This window comes from Amphibalanus amphitrite, unplaced genomic scaffold (genome assembly GCF_019059575.1).
Source record: "Amphibalanus amphitrite isolate SeventyFive unplaced genomic scaffold, NRLGWU_Aamphi_draft 000305F_arrow, whole genome shotgun sequence".
NCBI lineage: Eukaryota > Metazoa > Arthropoda > Thecostraca > Balanomorpha > Balanidae > Amphibalanus > Amphibalanus amphitrite.
Window position 1 is genome coordinate 230,809 of NW_024881800.1, and position 22,679 is coordinate 253,487.

The 22,679-nt window shown below is 50.6% G+C and overlaps 1 protein-coding gene across 2 annotated transcripts in view; it reads left to right on the plus strand.

The window, feature by feature from the left end:
• The window catches only part of LOC122387994 (ubiquitin carboxyl-terminal hydrolase 48-like), a 44,335-nt gene extending 36,392 nt beyond the window's left edge, over positions 1 to 7,943 (plus strand). For both annotated transcript variants that reach the window (XM_043378720.1, XM_043378721.1), the window contains exons 18-22: positions 3,733 to 3,854; positions 4,190 to 4,318; positions 4,693 to 4,818; positions 6,542 to 6,623; positions 7,233 to 7,943. In XM_043378720.1, the coding sequence (XP_043234655.1) occupies positions 3,733 to 3,854; positions 4,190 to 4,318; positions 4,693 to 4,818; positions 6,542 to 6,623; positions 7,233 to 7,255 (482 nt within the window). In that variant the 3' untranslated portion in view covers positions 7,256 to 7,943. The remainder of the gene's footprint in view (positions 1 to 3,732; positions 3,855 to 4,189; positions 4,319 to 4,692; positions 4,819 to 6,541; positions 6,624 to 7,232) is intronic.
• Positions 7,944 to 22,679: the final 14,736 nt, after the last annotated feature.

The following is a 22,679-nucleotide window of genomic DNA, read 5'->3' on the forward strand; positions in this document are numbered from 1 at the left end:
CCCCGAGATGCCTATCTCGTGTTTTTCGCTGCGTTTCGGCCGCCATGGCGTGCTGTTGGTTATTAGAAGCCGTGTTTCGTCACGTGCCCTTATTGGAGGTGCACTTCCAGGGTATGACAGGCGGTGGTTACGGACTGACGGCCCGTCAACGCCGCCCGTCAACGGTCGTCGAACGTCCGACATGGCAGTGACCGCGGCTCTGGTCAGAGGTAGCTGGGTGTTTGCTTTTCACCTAGTGAGGATGGGATAGGCAATAGGTAGACTTGAGATGTTACCTGCTCTGCTTCATGAACGAATATGATGGGACGTATAATGTAGGTGTCCGTACAACTGGTACAGACCTGTGCTCTGAGAAATCTTGGATTGTTCCGGTCACCAAGCAGCATACATCTCTGCTTTTACCAGGTTTCTCAAGTCCCAATGTCATATAGGCATTTTTGGACTAGGGATTATCCGGAATTTCTCCAGCCTGGCGACCTTTTTGCCATACGTCTCAGCTGTTCTCTAGACTGTCTGAGCCCGTTGTCTGAGCTTACTGATCCCGTGGGTTGTCGGCACAAACGCTCGCCCACACAATGATCCAGTCGGCACTGTCATGCCGTGTGTTACGAGTTGCCACACATCCCCCGTAGTCTGACCTACCGTTCCATCGGCCGGCAGCTCACCGTGTCCGGGTGCTCGTCGTTTTTACAAGAGAACCGATGGCGACAAAGAAGCGATCAGTCATGACTGTGTCACTGTTGCCGATTGCAAAAAGGCGGAATGCGCGTCCGGCGCTGCAACGACAGGGATATCGCTGCCAGTTGGGGTCAAGAGTGGTATGTGATTTGGGTCTTATTGTTTGCGTGGTTTGCTTAAATCGATAAATGTGCCTGCGGATTTTCAAGACAGGAGATCGTGCCCCTTTATTTTGATGACTTGTAGTGGGTTATGATGAGTAATGATGAACCTTCCGTTGCTGATGCGCTTTGAGGGCGTTCACGACGTACGATGATTTGCTGAAGCGCCGAACGTGACTATTTTGACGGTGATGCTCATCTTCCGAATGGATTTTTGGGAGCCTGGGATCGGAGCGCCTGCCAAGGTGCTTGAGGCTTCTTGCAAGTGTTTCATGCTCAAAGTCTTAATTCGGGAATAAAAGTTCAACCACGATGGATCTGAACTTGGTATGCGCTCCTTGGAACCTGGGTGGGTCGCAAGTTGAGCCGGAATCGAAGCTCTTGTGCTCGGGAGTTCGGCTTTGTCATGTGCTGGTTGTCTGTCATCCGTCCTGTGTTGGCAATGTGACCTCCTGCGCCGGTAGTCTGACCCGTCCCTCCCTCCTCTGCAGTCTGACGGTGCGCGGCCCGCCGTCGGTAGTCTGACCTGTCTGCAGTCTGACCTGTCTCTGCAGTCTGACCTGTCTCTGCAGTCTCACCGCGTCTGACGGCGCACGGTCCGCCGTCAGACCGCTGTCAGAGCGGATCACCACCGACCGCGGCGGCGGCCCGCTCCTCGCCGGCACAAAAACCCGTCCTGCCGACCGGACGTCGTCCCGCCGAGACTCGCCGTCGTCACGGTGACTGTCCCCGCTCCGCTGCTGAGCTTTCGCGACGTCACAGGGGCAGGATCGGGGTCACGAACCGGGCCTCCTCGGCACGACTTTGGCGAGAGGCCGCCCCCGCCCCGCCCGCGCGCGGTGCACTCCCCTGGGGCCGCAGGTGGAGAGAGGTTTTACTGATGAGGCTGGAGGAGATTGGTGCCGGTGGTGAGGGTTTGGGTGGAGCGGTTTTGGTATTTGTGGGGATTAGGTATGGGTGTCAGAGGTTTGTTTGTTTCGTTACAGATGTCTCGTGCGCCTCGACCTCGTTTAGTTACCGATTGTGCTTGATGAAGCTGTAGCCGTGTGCCTGTCTGCGTTCTCTCCGCACGTTTCTCGGACATTAGCTCTCCCGCAGCTCCGGCCGCGTCCGCCACCACCCTCGGACGTGACGGCCATCCGTCCTCGCCTGCACCGCCGTCCGATGACTTCATCTGCTCCTTTTTACGGGTATCTCATTAGCGGTGCGCGGCCGGCGGTTAGCGCCCCACTCGGCGTCGGCCCCTCGTCAGGTAGCACCCCGGTGCCGCCCCCGAAAAACGTCCCGCCGCCCGGGCCGTCCCGGTTTTTACCTGAGGCACGCGCCTCCGACGCGCGTGCCGTACCGCCCCTTTGTAAACGGAGTGCCCCGGGCACCCCATGTCGTGATAGCGGGGAGAAAAACTGAGTTTGTGGAACGGTTTTGTGGTTCATGGTTTTAGCAGCGTTTGGGCGCTGTCAGATACACGATTTATTAACATTTCTTCGGGCATTCGAGATGTGTCTGGTACGTTATTAAAGGGGTTTAAGTTGTGCTTTAGAACAGCAAAAACTTTCATTATTGATTAGGTGCTAGGCATCCATTTGAAGTTTTTTTTTCTTGCTCACCCTTGATTGCGTCTGAGATTTTATGCCAACGATGTCGGTCAAAAGTGAATCATATGTAATTGCACGAGCAGCTTTTGCCTCTTGTCCACCTTTGTTGGTAGCTAATCCGCCGGCATTCCGGAGCCCGGTCTCTCCAGCGTTTTTCCCGGGAACCCCTGCGCCAGAAGCCGGCGAGCTTTTCCCACCTTTGAGGCACACCGCTGCCCGCCTCTTCGGACGCTTCTTATGAGGAAGGCGGCGCCCCTTGCACGTCGGCTGAATGCGGGCGGCTGACAGCTCAATGGCGCCAGGAGAGACGCCGGACGGTGCATTCCAGGGGCTGGCTGGACATTCCAGAGGCTTGGTGTGTCCGTCTCCTGTCGTGTATCGGGATCATACGGAGCTTCTTTACTGGGTAGTTGCGTCACTGTCTGGTTCATTTGTGCCTCGGACCGCCAATGGCGGAAGTCCCATGTTGAAGCCACGTTGATGCTGAAATACTGCATGGAGGAATATACGATGCATTAATAAATAATCGTGATTCCGTGCGTGGTGCATCATGGTCCTGTATCGAGATTCCCTGAAATCACATACCAACTTTGTTATGGGGGTACCATTCATAATCCTCGTAAATCCTCTGCCCTGCTCTGTCCCACCAGTGTTGTGCATTCTGCCGCTCCTCCTCCCTCCCACCCCACCGCTCGGGCCGCGTCGTTTGTCGTCCCGTCTGTCGACGCTCGTCGTTGTCGACGTTTGCGGAGCGCCGGTATGCGCCGACCGTCTGACAGGTACATAAAAGTGCCGTCGTGCGTGGTTTCGCGGATCACCGGGCCGGCAGGACGCGCTGACGGGACTGGGCCAGTGTGGCAGTGTTTGTTGTGATGCTGAGGTCAGGGCTGTGTGCGATATTCCTAAGGAAAAGCGTCTGAGTTGGGTACCGGTATGAAGATGAATATTTGGTGTGGTTGCTGCAGTTGAAAGTTGCTGATGGAATGGTTGGAACACCTCGAGAGATATCAGGGGATAGGCTCGCTTATTGGCTAAGTCGATCGCAGGAAAGTATCGAACATCGGTGACGGTGGACACTTTAAAACGCCTGTATGCCTATTGCCTATCCTTTTTCTCCCAAACCATCCCGAACTGAGTGCATCAGTGTTCCCCTGTAATGAGAGTACTATTCGTAATGTACAGTTTACACTCAGCTAAAACTCAGCTGCCTCCTTCTCTTCCCTCAGCCCCCTGTGAGGAGTGTATGAGGTGTATGAGGTACCGTGTGAGGTGACCGTTCCTTCTCGTCTTTTCCCCAGCCCCCTGCGAGGAGTGTATCCAGAGCCGGCGGACGGAGGAGCAGCAGCGGCAGCTTCAGTACGCCTCCACCAAGATCTTCATCAGGAAGGTGGACAGCCTCGAGGACGAGATGGAGGAACTGGTGAGTTGAGTCCGCTGCATCAAAATTCTTGGGATGACAAGAATGAAGTGTATTTATCCGTCCCACTCACTAGTTACATCGGTCCACGACGCTTGATTATGGCCATTTGAAGACTGTATTTTATAATGGCCCCTTACAAGGCCCTAATCAAAACGTTGTGAACAGTGGAACCCCACTTTTGGCATGCTCATTGTATCGAGCCACTCTTTGCGCTTGCTCGTTCATTATCAAAATTTGGAGACCGTTTCAGTTGTATTTGCCATCAGTTGTTATTCTAGCATAGTCATGCATCATCCCCTACACCTCTCCTAACCCTACCCTCGCTGTTCCTGCAGGCGTCGAAGCGTCCCCGTCTGGAGGGCGCGCCCGAGCCGGTCCGTCGCAGCAGCCGACCCCGGCGGGCACCCGGCTCCAAACCGCTCAGTGTCGCCTCGACAGATACCCTGCGGGACCTCAAAGTACAAGTGAGTGGGCGAGCGAGCCGGGACGATCGGGGATTGGTTTTACTGGTGAGCTCAGCTGTTACTCGGTTCTGTCAGTGCTGGAGGCTGGACGTCTTTAGCGTTACACGAAATGGTATTTCTGTGGGTATTATCGTCATCGGGCAGACAGGTTTTTAGGGGGGATTCTCGAAGCTAGACTGGCCATTATTACATTGTTATTTTACTGTTCGATGATGCTTAGCGACATTGATTACATTAATTGTGGTCATTTCCTGAATGCCTGCTACCAGGTACTGTGGCATCATTTTTAGCTCATCGTCGAGGTCGTATAATGCAATGGCCGTACAATGTAATGTAATGTTGCGTCGTCTAATGGCCGGTGTTGCTATTGGCAGATAATGAAGGCGTTCAAGGTGGCCCCGTATGACCAGCACCTGATGTTTAACGGCGTACCCCTTCTGGACGGCCTGTCGACGCTGGGGCACCTCGGCATCGTTCCGGGATCCACGCTGCTGCTCAAGGTGGGGACAATGACGGCACAGAATGATAACTTTGATTTAGTGAAGTCGTGATGAAGTGAATGTCAAAGTATTGTCTACGTGTTGTTGCTATATTTTTCAGCTAATTAAAGCGGTGTTATGAACTACGAATAATAAGAGCGATACGCTAATCAAACTGCAATCATCGACACCTAGCAGCTGTCATAAGCTGCGATATTGTCCATATTTCCTTTTTTCCTTTCCCACACCATCCTCTCCCTGTTGAAATCTCCCCCGGTTCGTTCGTCCGGCCGCGGCCGTGGTCGATGTCGTTGATATGATTCACCTCCCCCTCCACCGCCGGGAGGGGGGGGGGGGGGCTCATCCTCTGGTGATCCATCAGCCGGCAACTGGCGAAGACGAGGCGAACCGCCCCCTCTTATACGGTGGCGTCGCGCTTCAGACAGACACCCCTCCCCGGGCCGGGCTGGGTCGGCTCACAGGCCCACAGAAGCGGTACAATCAATAAAGCGGCTTGTCAACGCGAATTTCATTCAGGCAGCGCCGGTGATAAATGTTGCGATCGGTGGCGCTGTGTCCTCGCCGGGTGGCGTCTCCGCACGCTGTGTCCCCTTCTACTGGTTTGGGAGGGCTCTCAAGGTGACGTTTATGCTCGTTAGGTCAGTGGGTTTAAGTTTTAGAATGTTAAATTACAAATATTTTTTTGTTTTAGTGTAGTTCTTTGCCTGAAAATGGGAACGACAGATAGTACCTAATGTGTATTGATTGATAGTAGTCGAGATACTGCGGACAAATGAGGTTACGTTGTGAGCAGTTCGCCGAATTAGGCCTAATTATGTGAAGGGCACGGTAAAAACCTGTTATCTATCCCGCTTTAAATCTGTCTTGTTTTGTCTTGTTGGTGGTCGGGATTAAGACTATCGACCCTCCGTAGTATTGACATTGTTAGGTCATCATTTTCTGCCTGACCCGATATCTTCAAAGCTGAAGCCGAGACTGTTCTTCAAATTGGTGATATTATTCGGTCAAACCCTTTCATGCACCAATTGTCTTCGACTCGTTGTTTATCAACTATCGCTTATCCCGATCTTTTTAACGTTGTCTGACTATCTCTTTTGTTCAAACATCCACCAGTTACGTGATTCCATTCCACATAAACCCTGATCGTCTCATTTTTCTTGCAAATAGGTCGGCGCGGTGACGGCGCATTTTGTCGGCCACGGGCGCGGCCCGGACCGACTGATGTGTTTATGTAATGGACCGTGGCCGGCAGATAGCGGCGGTGGGCCCTGTGTGTGAACCCTGAGCTCTGTTCGGCAGGGGTGAGGTGCGGCCACGGGTGGGAGTTGAGAAGGGAGGGGGAGGACAGTGTCTTCTGTCGGTACTGATCAAGAGAGGGCGGTATTATTGAAGGGGTTGTGGTGTTGTGGTCCGGAGAGTTTAGTTGTGCCAGTCAACTGGACCTGTTTTTGTGCTTCGAAACACGTGTCTTGATTACTTTGTGGGTAAAAGAGGACCGGCGTTTTTGCTCACGAAGCCCTCCCATGTGACCTAAAGCCATGCTGGCTGCCGGCAAGCCAAGTTCTGGCGACAACAGACCCGACTTCATCGAACATGACCCGAATTAACCCAGGCTCGCAGGTGACCGAGGCGTCCGAATCAGTCGACCCGACCTGATCTGATCTGGCTGACCTGACCTGACCTGACCTGACCTGCGCTGACCTGACCTGACCTGTGTTCTCAGGTGGACGAGGCGTCTGAGTCTGTCGACCTTACCTCTTCAGAGGACCTCACGGCCGCCGCGAACCCCGAGATGGGCTTTAAAGGTCAGTTAGAACGTAAGCCTCAACCCTCGTCATCAGATTGCTAATCGCAAAATTGCAACCAGCTCACCTTGGGAAAATGCGAGGCCTTCTCCGCAACACTTTATAACAATGTATACTTATTTCTCTAAGTGGTAAGATGAAATCATGCACCACTGGCCACTTGGGCGGCTTCTGTCCCGTCTTTAAACGACTCTTGACATTTATCTCGGGCAAAAAGTCTTCCGTTGAGTGGTCCGGTTTTAGAGACAGGTTGAGTGGCCTGCCGGCTGCCGAGGAGCCTGCGTCCGGGGTCGGTGGCTGACCAGACGGCAGAGAGGCCGACCAGAAACGAACGGTATTCACCCGAGTAAAAGTGGGGAAGAATTGATACGGAATCGCCACACTTAGACGGCGAAATTATCGCCGCCTTTGTTTTTGATAAAAGCTGGGATGTGGTGACGTTTCGCTTGTGATGTCACGCGCTTTTGTGCACTTTGTATTTGCCAAGTTGTGTGTAGGGGGGCTGCAGGTTGTTTATTACAGCGTTCTTATTTTATGTTTCTTTAGTCATATCGCTTTTCTTAGGGTGACAAGAGTAAGTTGTTCACGATGATAACCCGTGTGCCGCAGGAACTGGCCTCGTGAGCTCGTGACATGAAGAGACATCGATGTTTCCCGAAGACGTCTAGTATCGGGTCATGCCTAGACCAAGCCAAAGCAGTTCGGATATTCACTCGACTCTGCTCGTCCGACTTCGTCCACCATGATATTCGTCCGTCACAATGCTCGTCACTCAACACGGAGGCATGACAGTCGACTGCCTTCCCTGTCTGATGGTGATTTTCGCAACAGGAGACTCATGCTTACAAAACCTACCTGTGATGATGACTGGAGTTTTGTGTGAGCGACAAATCTGGACGGACGCTACTGTAGCGTGACAAGAGAGACGCGAACACTGTAAAATGTGCTGTACTTGTGGAGGACAGTCGCCAAAGGCCGCATGTGACGATCTCTCTACCGAAGTGCCGGGCCGCGGTGGGCTGTATTTCTGCTTGTATGTGTGTGTGCGCTGCTCAGCCGGGGTAGGTAAGACCGCCACGCGAGTGGTCGTACCAGACTCTGTGTCTGAGTACTAGTGTACTGTGTACCATTGTACTGCGTACCCTTGGTACTGTGTACCGCTGCCTGCGGTACTCTGTACTCGGTACGGCCGCTGACAGTGTCCACAGCGGGGCCATACCGTGTTGGTTTTGTTGATCGCGTTGGATTGAGGCCGCGGCGCTGTATATTGTGAGCTGTGTCCGCCGACTGGTGTGTAATAAACTGGTGCTGAGACGTGGATTGTAGGGTTTTTGCTGAGCGGTTTATGGCACGGGCTCGGCTGCAATTGAAGCGTGTTTTGGAAGCAGCCGTAGCGATAAAGACGAGTGTGAGAAAATGAGAGCTTGATAGAATGAAGGGAGGTGAGAACGAAAGTTAGGAGATCGGAACCATCCGGAGCTTCCTGGTGGAGAGGAGCCGATTCCCACGAGACCCGGCCTACGCTGGCAGTGACTAAAAAGGAGGAAGGAAGGAAGGATATTGCGCGGTTGATTACTCTGGGTGGGATGTTCGGTTTGCACACTCGATGCTTGACTTTCAGTTATGCGGCTTGTCCGAATATTCCCCAAGTGATGGTTAAGCTCAGATGCATAACAAGTTCTGCCCTCAACGCAGTGCTGTCACCGGGTAACAAGCGTTCAATGCGCAACATTTGTCATTTCCCTCCCAATTATCGTATTCGTCGGAAGTTGTTAACTCCCGAATCCCGAGGTAGCGGCACTTCAGTACGTAAATATCTTCTACTGGCTGGTCGCCCGACAATGATGGCCTCGCCGGTGTCACGCAGGAGAGTGCCTGGCTGTGCTACTGGGTTCCGATGCAATGAGGCTCATTTATATGCTTCTCTCTGTGGGAGGGAATCCTGCCAGGCTTGATTTGTATCCAGCGATTCTCAGTTTAGGACCTGAAATCTGCCAGCTTGCCGACCCGCCAGCCGGCCAGAGGGCACGCAGGCAGACTAAGCTCAGGTGCGTTAGGTCGACTCGACTGGTGTCAAATGCGAGGGCCCTCCAGGTAAAACATCCACTTCTCTAGGTTAATAAAGCCAGCTAGGTTCCCATCCAGGAACTCGAGCAGGCTTGTTTGACCTGACAGATTTTGAGTTACCCAGCTACTTTGAGCCAGCTAGACAGGGTTTGAGTGGGTCGGCGGTCGATAATGCCCTCGGGCAGCGGACCAAGGTCACTCAGGTCGACTAGCGGCCCGCACAGCCAGTCTTCCGTCCCGCCACGGCCAGATGGTTGACCTTGTCAGATAAGCTAGGGAAAACCTGCCGTTGCCACTTTTTTGTATCGACTATCCCTTTTCTATAGAAGCCTGGAAGCTGGTGCTCCATTCCCGACCAATTTGTATGCCGCAAATTGATCATCTCCATTTTATCCGACCTATGCTTATTGCTTAGCTCACATTCTTCAACAGAGCCAATAGAACAGTGACCCACTGTGCCGCCCCGCGGCCCTCCGTCCCCGTCTCGCCCCTTCCGTCCCCTCCCTTCGGCCGTCGGAGCGGCTGCGTCGTGGACGACGCGGCGGCTGCGTCGAGCGCTGGCCGGTTCTCTGAAATCGGCGACGATTTCAAAGGAGAGGCGGCCGCGCCCGCGAGAGGCGGTCTACGAGGAAGCGAGGTGGGTTTTTGGCGGGTCTTTTTGCGCGGGACGAGTCGCGGCCGCGATAGGAAGGGGGAGGGGAGGGGTGGGAACGGGGTGCGGGTGTGAGAACTGGGGTGGACGCCGGACGGCTGTGCCATGGGTAGTCAGGGAGACTGCGGTGCTGGGTGGGTGGGTAACACCAGCGCGACTGAGGTGTGCTGGGCAGATATGCAGATTAGGTGGCACGGTGATGTCGGCTGTACGATTGTGTCTGTGCTCTATATTGATGAGGCTCGGTCCTTTGGTGTCTGTTGCCGCTGTTAGTAATATCTAAGCATGAGTTTCATTGTTTTGTACCGTAAAAGGAAATAACAGAACTATTCGCAATTAGAGGATGCATTTCTTTTTGTAAAATTAAACTCTTGTCTCATTTTGGTCTTTGGACTTCATCTAATACTTTTCATCTATTATCGACTGTAGGAATATGTAGGTATTCGAGTGCTGATAAGAATACTATGTTTTATGGCTTTACATCGGATTTGCCAATGTTCCTTAGTTCCGAATTAATAAAGTATACCTATCCCTCTGATTTTTTTTTAATTGAAAAGCTATCCAATCCAATGACTCTCAGCTGATAGTTAGGTTACACGTAGGTGCTTGGTTTGTTATTCAGTCTCAGTAACTCCGTTTTTCACTCAATAATTACCTATCCCTGATGCAGTTTACTGTGTAGTCGCTTGGACGTTGACGTTCCTAAATGAGCTAGAGTTTTATTACATTTTTAATGTTTCCGTCTCAAGACTCGTACAATTTTATTACATAACCATCTCTTGCAGCTTCCTGGAAAGGATCTCTTGCAAGTCCGTCGCGTCTCATCAAACGGACGTCTTCAGACGAGCCATCGAGCCCTGACCGGCATCTACGGGTGCCTCTGGAAGGCTCGCCCCGGCAACAAACCTTCCCGGACGAGCGGCAAGATTGCCTCATCTGATAGTGCCAGGACACCGTGTCACGGGAGACTGTGGACCAGACAGCTCGGATGACCGATCGGTCGTGGGTTTTATCGTTTGTGAAAGTTGGACATGCGTCGTGCCGCTGAGGACAACTCTAAGTGGGAACTGTGATCGACGGCTGAAGTTGGTTACGGTGAAAAATTAAAGTTTTGTTAATTTAGTGTATGTAGGACTTTCACACTAAGCCGTATTTTCTTTTGCATATTGCTTTTTATGTTTCTGAAGGATATTTGAAGACCTCGAAGTGTCAAGTGCCAAGCTTTCCTGAAAACAGAACACAGTAAAGGCGATTGTCGAAACCGAAACGACTTCGTCTAAAACCAGATCAACTAGGAAAATTAGCATTCGGGAGAAACCGAAGAAAAACTAGAATCCTACACATCACTTCATCGACCGCAAGCATCAGACCAAATCTCCGCGCATCAGACTATCAAGCCGGCTCCACGTTGGCCACTGGACTGCGTCCGATCTCTCGCCTTGTACCAGTACACCCGCCTGTACCGTCACCATGTACCCGTGGTACCGGGAGAGTGTACAGCAGTTTTCGTCTGGCATGCCGCCGGGACCGATCAAGACGGAGACGGGATGCTACAGCGATTGTATGCAGTTTCCAACAGAGTATAACCACAAACAGGTGAGCCAAACAGACGGGAGTCATAGGGGAGGTAGCAGTGCCGTCTGCGAAAGTGTTGGGATGGGGTGTGGTTTGTTTTATTGAAAAGTGGGCGTTGGCTAAACGAGCGTTTCGCTCGTCTTTCTGTGAAAGGCATTACAATGTTATTGAGGTCGTCTGTTCTGTTGTGTGTCTGATGCAGATAATCATATTGCACTGTTCTATGGCATGTTGTTGATGAAACTTAGACCGAGCTCCCACTGGAATTACGAAAACTAGGCATATTTTCGGTAATGAAATATCTGCCCGCACAGTGAGATAAGTAATAATGAAATACCCACAAACATTTATCTGACGTTATCAGCTTCCGCGTTTTTCGCGTGAAGTACCTCAGATCAAGTATCCAATGGTATTCCGATTCCTGCATCATATCAAGGTCGTAGGAATACGGGATGCTCGTATCATCCTTCAGTTGTATCAGGTGACGTGCGTTGAAGTCTAGTCTGGGTAGAGTGAGAGCCAGACAGGTCAGGGAGAACTGTAGGACGTGAGCAGGAATGTTTTCCAAAGGCTAAACGCCCCTTATGTACTCCCATCAAAACATCGCATCTGGATAGGAAACACAAACACATTGGCTCTGTTATATTTCCCTGAGAGCAGTTTGTACTTTTTGGTACGCTTGGTACACATATCAAATGACACTTGGCAATGTTGTTAGTAGTCATTACAGTGGCTGACCTTTCCACCAATCCAATCAGCAATATGACATGTACCGATCCGTAAACAATATTGAATATTCAGTCACGCAGTACGCTACATACATGCAACACCATTCTGCGCAGCAAATACGGTATACCGGCAACACTATTTTCCATTTTCATCGCCGTGAATAAATACTGAAGGACTAGAACAATCTGGTAGATGAGCGATCCCGTTCAGTTGCTGACTCCTAAATCTAGCATTTTTCTTTTTTATTTTCCAAAAAAAGGTAAATTGAGATTCTAGATATCCGCGACACATCGAATCTAAGTTGGCTGCATTCCCCAAATCCCTCAGCCATAGCTGACCTGAGCTCACGCTCTGGAGCCGCTCGGCGCCGCGCTGGTCACTAACTCTGGAGCCGCTCGACGCCGCGATCTCCGCTGACTCCAGTTCGATGGTGTGTGCTCAGTAAGGTGACACTACCGACCCGCCGCGACCGCTCACACACCGTCGACAGTGGTCTGCTTTCATTGGGCGGGCTCTGCCGGAGCGCAAACGGCGCGGGCTAGAGGCGGATGGGTTGCAGCGGATGATCACTACGATTTGCAGACAGACGAAAAAGCTTACGATTTATCCATCCAGTGCATTCATCGCTACCCATTCTTCATTACCTGTGGCATACTGGTTCACCCATGCTCAAAGCTTATGATACTACTCCACTCCAACACACACCCATGACAATATTCCACGCTACTAATCCCTATGACATCACCACACTCATAAGTTTGGTGTCACTTCATTCACCACCCACACGCCAATGATACCAGTGAACCACCCACACTCAACTCAAGCTTGTCGCCTATTTATGCAAGTATCGTCACCATTCAGTCAATCCGGGCTAATTAGGCCTTTCATCCGACCCGACGGGCGTTACCCAGATAGAAGTTAGGCGGATAGGCCGGCTGGGGTTCCATTGATAGTAATCATGTAGACAAGCATTATGAATAGAGTCTCCACATACATATGGTAGTCAAGCAGGCGGGCGTGTCGCGCAGAATGCTGGTGGACCGCGCCGATCATGGCGCCTGCCAATGATGCCCAGTGGTAGCCTGAAACAGAATACATCACTGCATTAGTGGATAAACGATGTTAACCCGCGCCCCAGTGGCGGTCTCAGCCAACTTCGCCCTAGTGGGGGGGGGGGGGGGCATATGTTACCACCCACCTCTAACTCAAAAAACTAAGAGGGCTAGAAAGACGCGGTAAAAAGCAGTCGATAGCTCTCAATGCGTACGTTTGAAAGTATTTCAGTCATTTTTCACCTTAGAGCAATATTGGGGTCACCAGAGGTCATCAAAGGTCAAAATTTGCCAATTGTCATTATATTTTTCAGAAAACATGCCGCTATCTCAGGAACTGTGGTAGCTAGAAAAACGCATTGAAGAGCAATCGATAGCTTTTGAACTCTTCTTTTAAAAAGGTCATTATCAATATTGACCTCAGGTCAACGGTTTAGCCTCCAGAGGGCAAAAACTCCAAAAATAGCTGTTTTTACGAAAAGTGTTTTTCGACAATCACTTTCGACTACAAAAAGCCACGACATTTCTATTGCCAGAATCGTGTTCCCCTCGCCGAGACGCGTCGAATGAACTATAATTTGACCTTGAAAGGTCAACTTGAAAATTTGACCTCAGGTCAAGGTCATGACCTTACCGGAAAAGGTCATGTTGCATATCAGTCGATGCGTCTCAGCAAGACAAACACAATGAGACCATCCCCAGCGTTCTATCTCTTTCCAATCGCGAGTTATTGGCAAAAAACTGTTTGTAGCCTCAAGTGACCTCGGATGACCTGTCTAGAGGCTATCAGCAAAAATGACACCTTGGTCATCACGAGTGGACTAAATTATTGTGATTCTGAAATATTTGGACTGTTCCGATGCGTACACACGGATCTAGAGGCATTTTCATTTTTCTCCATTGACTTGTAATGCAAAGGTCACGCCACTGACCTGACCTTAGGTCACGGATATAAAAAATCAGAGATATACAAATTGTAGGCGCCCATAACAGCATGCAATCCACCAAGTTTCAAACCTTTCTGACAAACACTGCAGGCTGGACATGATTGCAAACTTTTTTTAGGCTTGGTCAGTTAACTTGACCTGGTGACCTGACCTGACATGACCTGGGGTCAAAAATTTCACACATTGTCCAAAATTGATGTACCAAAAGCTACCCCCGCGGTTTTTTATTCACACGCAAAAAACGCGACAGGGTGGTAACATATGCCCCCCACTAGGGCGAAGGTTAACGTTTCTGCTGGACAAACCCCACACTACTTTACTTCATATAGAGTGGCCTGCGCTGTGAAAAGGAGCCGAATTGGCTGCAGTGACCACTGTCACAGTGAACACAGACCGTCCCCGTCGGACGGAATCAGCGAGCACCGCGGCAGCTCTGACTAGCCTCTCTCAGTGCAAAGTGGCTCAGCGACCCGGCTCTCTTCCATCTGAGCTGTGGCGATCAATAAATTAATTATCTTTCTAGGCGATTTAATGAAAACAATGTCGATTGATTATTTAGTTTCGAATGTGCCTGATTATGATAGTCACCGGGTAGATAAGAAAGCTAGTAATTATTGCTTTAACAGAGGATAATCACTTCAAGCAGGCATAACATAGTCATAATGGCTAATAAATGCCGTCATCACTTCATTGAGTGTGTTGGCTTTTCAAAACTAATGATTGTTCAACCTTGCAAGGATGCCAACTTGCCAGCTCCTTGCGTTGCAACCACAGATATCAAAGCCCGTCACAACAGTGCGCACGAACAAAGGCCCAATTTACGCCAGACGCCGCTGAAGCGCGCAATGTGCCTATAATGACCTTGTGCCGTATGTGTTCGCCGTTCTATTCCGTCTTCTGACCTACATTCGCAAATAATCCTCCTTCGAGACCACGCTGCCATCCCTCCTTCTCGTTTTTGCAACGGTATTGATTCTCTAGCTTCTTCGCGCCATGCGGTTTTTGCACGCAGCAAAAAAAGCTCGGATCAATACAGTGGCTGGCCGGCGCGAGCTGGCGAGGCCGGCGAGAACTGCCGAAGCCAGCCGCGGCTCGCCACCAGCGGGGCACACAGCTGCAGCTCGGCACGGGCCGCGCAGAAACACACATTGTGGCTGCTGGCTGCACTGTGGTTTTTATGCGCAATCAAGTGGTGTATATTGAGCATATGGCACTGATGATCAAAGGAAGGATGCATCAGGGGATAGTTATGTATGTCGCGCAGCGCTTATAATTTTCACAAAGCGAACCTAAGGGTATGGCGTAAGAGATAATTGACATTACGTTGAACATGAACAACGGTTTCGTAACCGCGGTCCACAGGCTTCCATATAGCCATAAGCTCTGTACGCGCGGTCATTCTTAGTATAAAAAGTACTGCGGCACAGCATAGCTGCAGGCGCTCCGCCACTGCCATCTAGCGGTAGAAGATGAAGACACCTTTGTCATTGCGGCACAGCATAGATGCAGGCACTTTGCTCCTGCCATCTAGCGGCGAAAGATGAAAATAGTGACCATTGCGGCGCAGTATCACTGCAGGCGTTCAAGTATTCAGTTATGCGTCTGCGTGGCGAAGGCCGATGGCAATACAAATCCCGTCGTTATATGACAATAGCTTACTGGTGCTGAAAAGAAGGTTACTAACTGAACTGTAATGCCGTTCCTTAGCTCTGCACTCCACATCAGCATTCGTCACTTGCTATTTGCAAGAAGTTTTTTTTCTTTTGATCGGCTGTCTACATAGCTTAGGATATTTGAAACTCATTTTTATATAGATATCATTATAACTATTTCTGAAATAATTATGCAGCTTGTAATAGTAATTAACACGGTCTGCGGTTGAAAGAGGGCTAAATTAGACCTCGTCTGCATTTTTTGTCAGAGACCCCTGCATGTAGCCGAAAACGGAAAGAGGCACGGCAAGCACAACAATTAACTACAGGAACAGAATGATAACCTGAGTATGAAATTTAATAATACCTTTTTGAAATCTTCATTTCTCCGGATATATTTAAGAGCACAAGACCCTCAGTTTCTTTACCAGGACACGGATCTTTTTTAATAATCAAATTTAAAATACAACTGGCGAATGAGCATATAACATGGCTATTGGCTATTCCAGGAAGGCTTAATGATGTGCTGCGCACCTTATTACTGCTTTCGCTTATCTTCCTATAACATTGCCCTGCATGTTGCTTTGGTTGCTCGTTGGCTAGATGATCAGAGTATAATGATAAGCTAAAAATTGAACGCTCATTATGAGCATGAATATTACCCTTCAAACATGCTTTTAAATATCTCTGGTCAATGCAAAAAAACTAACTTCTCTGGAATGACCGTTTAACATCGCTGGTTAGAAGATGATGCAATACTGCGAGCGTCTTAAGACACGATCATGCTGAATGTATCCGCCTGATAAACATCAAGCAATATCCTATTAGTTAGCTTCCTCCATCGCCATGCCATGCAGGTATGATGTAGGTCATCATGACGGGCGTTCTTTGTGCCGCTCCTGGGCCATCGGCCAAAGAACCGCACCCCGCCCCCTCCCCTCCCCCGCCCCCTGTCCTCCACGCCTCCTGACACTGGGGTCGATGGCCTCGACAGCAAAAACCTTCACCGGCTAAAAAACGGCAGCAAGAAACCTCTGCAAAAAGTGCGCCAGATCGAGGTCACTGACTGGGTGTGTAAGTCATATTTTCCGCCGCTGAAAATTCCGTCATAATAGCACAACGGAGAGCGTGGTTAGATCGTGTGCCGTAATATCTTTCTGTTTGAGGTGATGGAACGAAGGGACTCTGCCGCTTTTACTTTATAACGCGTTTGGTAATATTGCTACGGTACATTCAGCTGTATTTCAGTAAGAACAGCGATCACCGGAGCAATTACTGATGTTTCGCATCGGGCGCAAAAAGTGATAACGTACTGAACACTGAACAGTAAAGACCTGCCAGAAATAGATTACATCATCGATTCTGCACGTTTTGTTGGAGGAAAGAGAATGAATGGGCCTCAGCAACAATTGACAAATGAATCAGGTACTTATATAAACGGGGCAGAAACTTTGCCATGCTACGCTTTTTCTTCATTTCTTACCGTATAACCCAGTAATTCGTAGGTGGCTCAAACACGAAGAGTTACCAAAAGCTCCTTTCGTAATATTTTGGTCCCGTGCTTATCTGTGCACCTTAGTTGTCATCGTGCACTCGAAACATGAATAATTATACCAATAGGTACTCATTTTGCTCAGAAAGGATCGTGCTTCCGATTTGATCTGACATAACTAGGTACTCTGTAAACATTCATGATATCGATACGTTTGTATGTTCTGCATTCGTGGAAAGATAGCCACCACCCACCAGCATTGTAACTCTATCCAAGCTGTTCAATGATACAATGCAGCCTTTCTGCTCATGAAACCAAAATAGTCGGCCATGGCTGGCCATCGTGCCATGCCATGAATCTCCGCCATTTTTCTCCCGTCGGGCAAACTTCACGATTGGCGGAGCAGCTCTAAAAAATCCACCCACTCTAGCCTGGCCTAACGGACGTCGGCCGTCGGCCAACGATTTTCCCCGGACGCCCCGCCCACCTTCGAGCGTCACCGTCTTGCTGGCCAATCGGCGGGCGATCCGGCCGCCGGAAAAAATACACTCTCTGGCATCGCGTCCGGCCGGCCAATGAGGTCTGTGCCGGGCGGCGGCGCCGGAGACTGGCCGGATCAATACGCGCCTCAAATGCGCCGCGGAGCCGGTGGGCGGGCGGCGGGCCTTGCCCGGGCCTCCGCAGTGGTATTTACAGAGCTGATATCTATTAAATGTAGGTTTTTTGGGACCTTCTACAGGGGTGACGGGAAACAATAAATGGCTCTCGTAAAAGCTCGATAAATGACAGTTTGATTTATTTCTTACTAAGCAACGGATTATTGTGGCCTATGAATGAAATACTATGAGCAAAAGGCAAAATGAAATTACAACCAATTATTTTTTTATTAATTATTCATACCAGCAAGAAGCAGGAGAATGTGTGTAAGAGAGAGAGAGAGAGAGAGAGAGAGAGAGAGAGAGAGAGAGAGAGAGAGAGAGAGAGAGAGAGAGAGAGAGAGAGAGAGAGAGAGAGAGAGAGAGAGAGAGAGAGAGAGAGAGAGAGAGAGAGAGAGAGAGAGAGAGAGAGAGAGAGAGAGAGAGAGAGAGAGAGAGAGAGAGAGAGAGAGAGAGAGAGAGAGAGAGAGAGAGAGAGAGAGAGAGAGAGAGAGAGAGAGAGAGAGAGAGAGAGAGAGAGAGAGAGAGAGAGAGAGAGAGAGAGAGAGAGAGTTGAAGACAATTACATTCGAATCGTCTATTGTGCCATTACCTAATGCATGATTTCAATATTCAGCAGCAAATACACGTTTCAGTGCATTAGGTAGGTTCCTAGTGACTCCTATATGCAAGCCAGCCAAGGAAATATCAAATAGAGACAAGCTATCGATTCGACCAGATGCCTCGCCGCGACGGCATTCATGCTGCTTCAACTCGTAGGCGTCTCACAGCGCCCTGTCTTTTTTCCGCGCCTGCCATTTGCCGCCTGCCCAGCTGTGCCTAGACTGTGCCGCACGACACGAGAGCGCTGCGGCACAGCCTACCCACCTAAAAAATGGCTCCGGCCGCCGCGCAGCGACGCCGCGCGCTGCGGTCGTCCTCTGTAGCGACCGCGGGACTGTGAAGGAACCGCTCTTTGATTTAAAATGTTTGAAAATAATTAAAAATGCCCACATGAAAATTGCATCAAATCACCTGAATTGCATATAACATTACGACTGAATGCCCTGGGCTGGGTGAATAAAGATCATACGTCGAAACGAGTGTTGAAAGGCTGACGGGGCGCATGTCACCGACCGGGCGCACCCTCCTCTCCCGGGAGCCCTGTTCGCCAGATGGAAACAGCTGGTCATTTGGTGACGTCACTCTGACGTTTTTCCTGCCAAACTAGGACAGGCGTTATCGGCACGACAAAAAGACCGCGCTGATAAAAACGTAGCTCTGCAAGGCGAAAAACCACTCAAAGTCTGCTTTGGTCAATAATCAACGCAAAGGAAAAAGGCTGACCTAGATTTCTGTTCTTGACGCTGAATGTGTAAACGACACGCCGCATTAGAGCTAACCTTCTGTGTATATTGTGTGCAAATTTTACCAAGCTTTGTTGGTGACTGATACAGAGATACAGTATCTGTCACAATCGAGCATTTCATAATGCAGTTGTTTCATAGATATATGTGCTCTTGTCAAGATAAATTTGTCATTTCAACCCTACAAGGTGGCTGTGACGCTCAACAGGGGAACATAGTGTATTTGTTTAGAAATGCCGTTCTGGGTACACTTCTGTTATGAATTCATAGGTGGCGGAACGGGGAGGGCAACGGGGCACCGTGCCCTCCTTTGATTTTGGCATTTTAACATTAGCCCTATGGGCGTTGCATGGACAGAATGGGACCAAAAGTCGGCTGTGCCCCCCTTGCTTGAGGGTGTTCCGCCGCTACTGGTTATGATTCTGCCTTTGCGTTTTATTGGATTTATTATGTGTGCACTAATGCTGTAAGACTCCTGTAAACCGTCGAAAGAAGATACTCTCGTAAGTGTCATTCAAAATGCCTTCTGATAGTGTCTAAATGTCCTGGTCCTAAAAACCTAACAGAATAATATGTCTCCCGATTTCTACATTAATAGTAAGACAAAGCATCCAATCCCTAAATATGACCCGAAAAATACATAACGCTGTAGCCGACTACCTGGCTGACTGCTCTCGCAGCAGGCAGCACCAAGACGACTAGCAGCTCATTATCCTTTATGAGCCGCAAACGGCGAACCCGGCGCTCATGTGCGCCATCCTGGCACCACCGGGTGCGCCGCAGTTGCCAGTTTTGCGGCGAAATTGCCGCGTTTCGGCCGGGCGCGTCGCGACGAGCCGCTATTTATAATCTGGTGCCGTGTAGCCGACGGCGGCGTCTCGCAAAAACGGACTGCCAGGAGCGGCCGTCGCCGGGAGAGCGGTGGGCCGCGGCGGCGGCGACGGATCGAGGAGGCAGCGAGGGAGACGGATGGATTCAGGATCCAGGAGGCAGAGAGGGAGACGGATGGATTCAGGATCAGGATTGGCTTGGGACGCGTTGGAGGAGAGTATAGGCGACATGTTCGGATGGAATCACATCTGCGAAAGTTGCATTCTTGAATACGAGTATGAAAAAGAAATAGACCAATAAATAAATAAAACTGTTGGATTGATTTCTAATGCAACGAGCAAAAAAACATTAATCGTCAATAATTCATTACATCAGGGATATTAGCGTAAGCAGTATGAGTTGGGTCAGACCGATTCGATTTGATCCTGTCAACTGCCTTTGGATTAGGTCAGATCATCAGATAAATGCACCAGTAACATGGTTTTTGTGATAGTTGATTCTTTATCTGCTTACCCTGGGCCTGGGATAAGTCGTCATGTCATCCGCCCCTTGATAAGTGTTATGTCGTGGTTAACAGTCCAAAGAGCATGCCAAACGAATACTGAGCGGTTTTTGCCACCGAGCTTCACGATCCCTCCCCTAACACGAATTCATATGGGTAGGTCAATGTTATAAGAACTCATTAAGTAAGTGCTTAGGGGAGGACTGCTGTTTCATGATTTATAGATAGGTTCTTTTTTACATGAAAAGAGCGCCGAACTGATGCTAGATCATATTGCCATGTTTCGCTAGCTCTCATAATCGCTCTGGAAGCCTTACGCGACCGCCGACAACAGGCCACTTCTCCCTCCGTTACCACCTGCATTTACACCTCCTCTTTCCCACCCGGTGCGAAACATGCCGCTCCTTTCGCGAGGCGGCCGCCGCTGGGGTGAACGGCCCTGGTCTGTAACAGGTGCACCACTGGAGGTCCTGTGGCGGTCACAGGCGCCGTGACGTTAGCGCAAAAACGCCAGCGAACCGCCCAGGCTGCCGGTTCGGCGTCCGCGAGAAATCGGCCACAGTGCGCGGCCGCAAAACTGCCCGGCCGCGAAACAGGCAGTGGGGGTCGACAGGGAGGGGTGCACGAGGGGTGCACATAAAAACGGAGGGGAAAGAAGGTGCGGGAATGCAGGAAGGAAGGGCGTGTATGATGTAAGGGATGGGGAAAGAATGAGGAAGGGGCATGAATGAGAGAACATTTGTACAAAACGATTTTTTTCAATCATCAGGATAACCATCTCTTCATTTATTACCATTCCTCGAACTGCGTAAGGCTAGACGGTTGTAGAGAGAATAAAGAATGACCGAACAGGTCATCCTTCAACACAAAAACGTACAAAGGAATTGTGATATCGAGGTTGTTTGAGTTAAAAATGACAGGGCGTGTCCACTAAACTAAAGACATAATTGAAACAGCAGAATGTTATGCAACGTGTAAAGACATGAAATAATGTAATGAAACATTAATTTTCAGGACAAACCAAACATTTAGTTCCTTATCTTGGTAACGTTAAAAGAAAGCTCATCTGGGCAAGACAAGCAGCCAGACGTTATTCCCTGTAAGAAAAGTCGGCTGCCATTCGTCTGGCGCCTCAGCCTATCGCCTGACAGGAGCTATTGAGTCGACGGCGTCTCGGAATGCCTGTCCGCCAACTCCATCAGCCCATATAAGCCGTTCGCGGACGGCGGCGATGGCGGCGTTCCTGAGGGCGGAGTCGGTGGCCAGACTCCCGACACTGGGGTCATCGCTCCTCGAGCAGACGCACCGCCAAGGACGACCAAATTTTTTTGCGCCGCCATGTTTTTTGGCGTACCACCGCCGCCGCCGCCGCCGCGGCTCCAGACCGATGCGAGGCCGCCCGGCGGCTGACCTACACCAACGCGCACGACGCGCCTCCGATCGATATGCACACACAGTGACGCAGGTCAGGCCGCCGGCAACATTCGGGGTGGCAAACCCGGCCGGCCAGGCCGCCCGCGGGCTCGCAGGTCGCTGTTTCGCACAGTCGCCGCCAGAGGCGCCACCTCCTCGCCATAAACATGGCCGCGCAAAAAGCGCACGCGCAAAAACGTCTCGCAAAAAGCCGGCTTTTGGCCGGCGGTGTGCGCGCGTGACCCCGCGAGTCTTTGCCACGGAAAGCTGTGCAGACGCAAGAAGTGGCCGACGAGGAAGGACGCGTCCCCGGCGCGCACCGAAGCAGCGGCCGCGCGCGCGAAAAAGTCGCTTCTGAGGGCAATCGGAGCACGTGCAGTGGAATCGAGTCGAGCGCGTGCTGAGTGCGTCGTGTCTGACGACAGGATGTGGCATCCCAACTACACCGAGGAGCCGTGGGTGACTCCGAACGGCGAGCGACACAGGGACACGCCCGAGGTAGGACTCTGCGAAGGACTGGGACGGAGGGCCGGGGTATCGTGCCACGCTGACCGGGATGTTAGGACGAGCAGAGACGTCAGGGGTCGCTGGGGTGTTTCTATGGCATCTGACCTTGCTGACCGGGTGACAAGGTCAGTGCAGGTGCTGATAGGGTCGGTGTCACGCGCCACCGGTCGGTTATCACCGTGCACAGGTGTGAACGGATGCTGTGCACAGGTGTGAACGGATGCCGGTCATTGGTGTAAACAGGCTGAAGAGGACGGCGCTGCGAACCAAGGGGAGAGCTTTTGGCTACAGTCGTGCCAATCCTTCAATAGGGGAGTGGTATGAACGAGTTTAGGTCAAGTGGAAATGTCTAAAAGTACGATTAAATGAAAATTATGATATTGAAAAGGGAGAAGTGATAAGTGAGAAATGTAGGTATTCTCACTGTTCCTATCTAGAGGCCTGTACACATTAAGCTGCTGTGCTGTTGTCAGCCGAAAATCACTCACACTATTATCACACTATTGGCTGAAAAATTGATGACGTTATGTTGCACATGCAACATGACGTCACCTCTCTGCTGCCGGCAGCATGGGCTGACGGGCTGTGCTGCTACGAGAAAGCAAGTGCAGAGATGCCGAGCCGTCAGCAAAAGC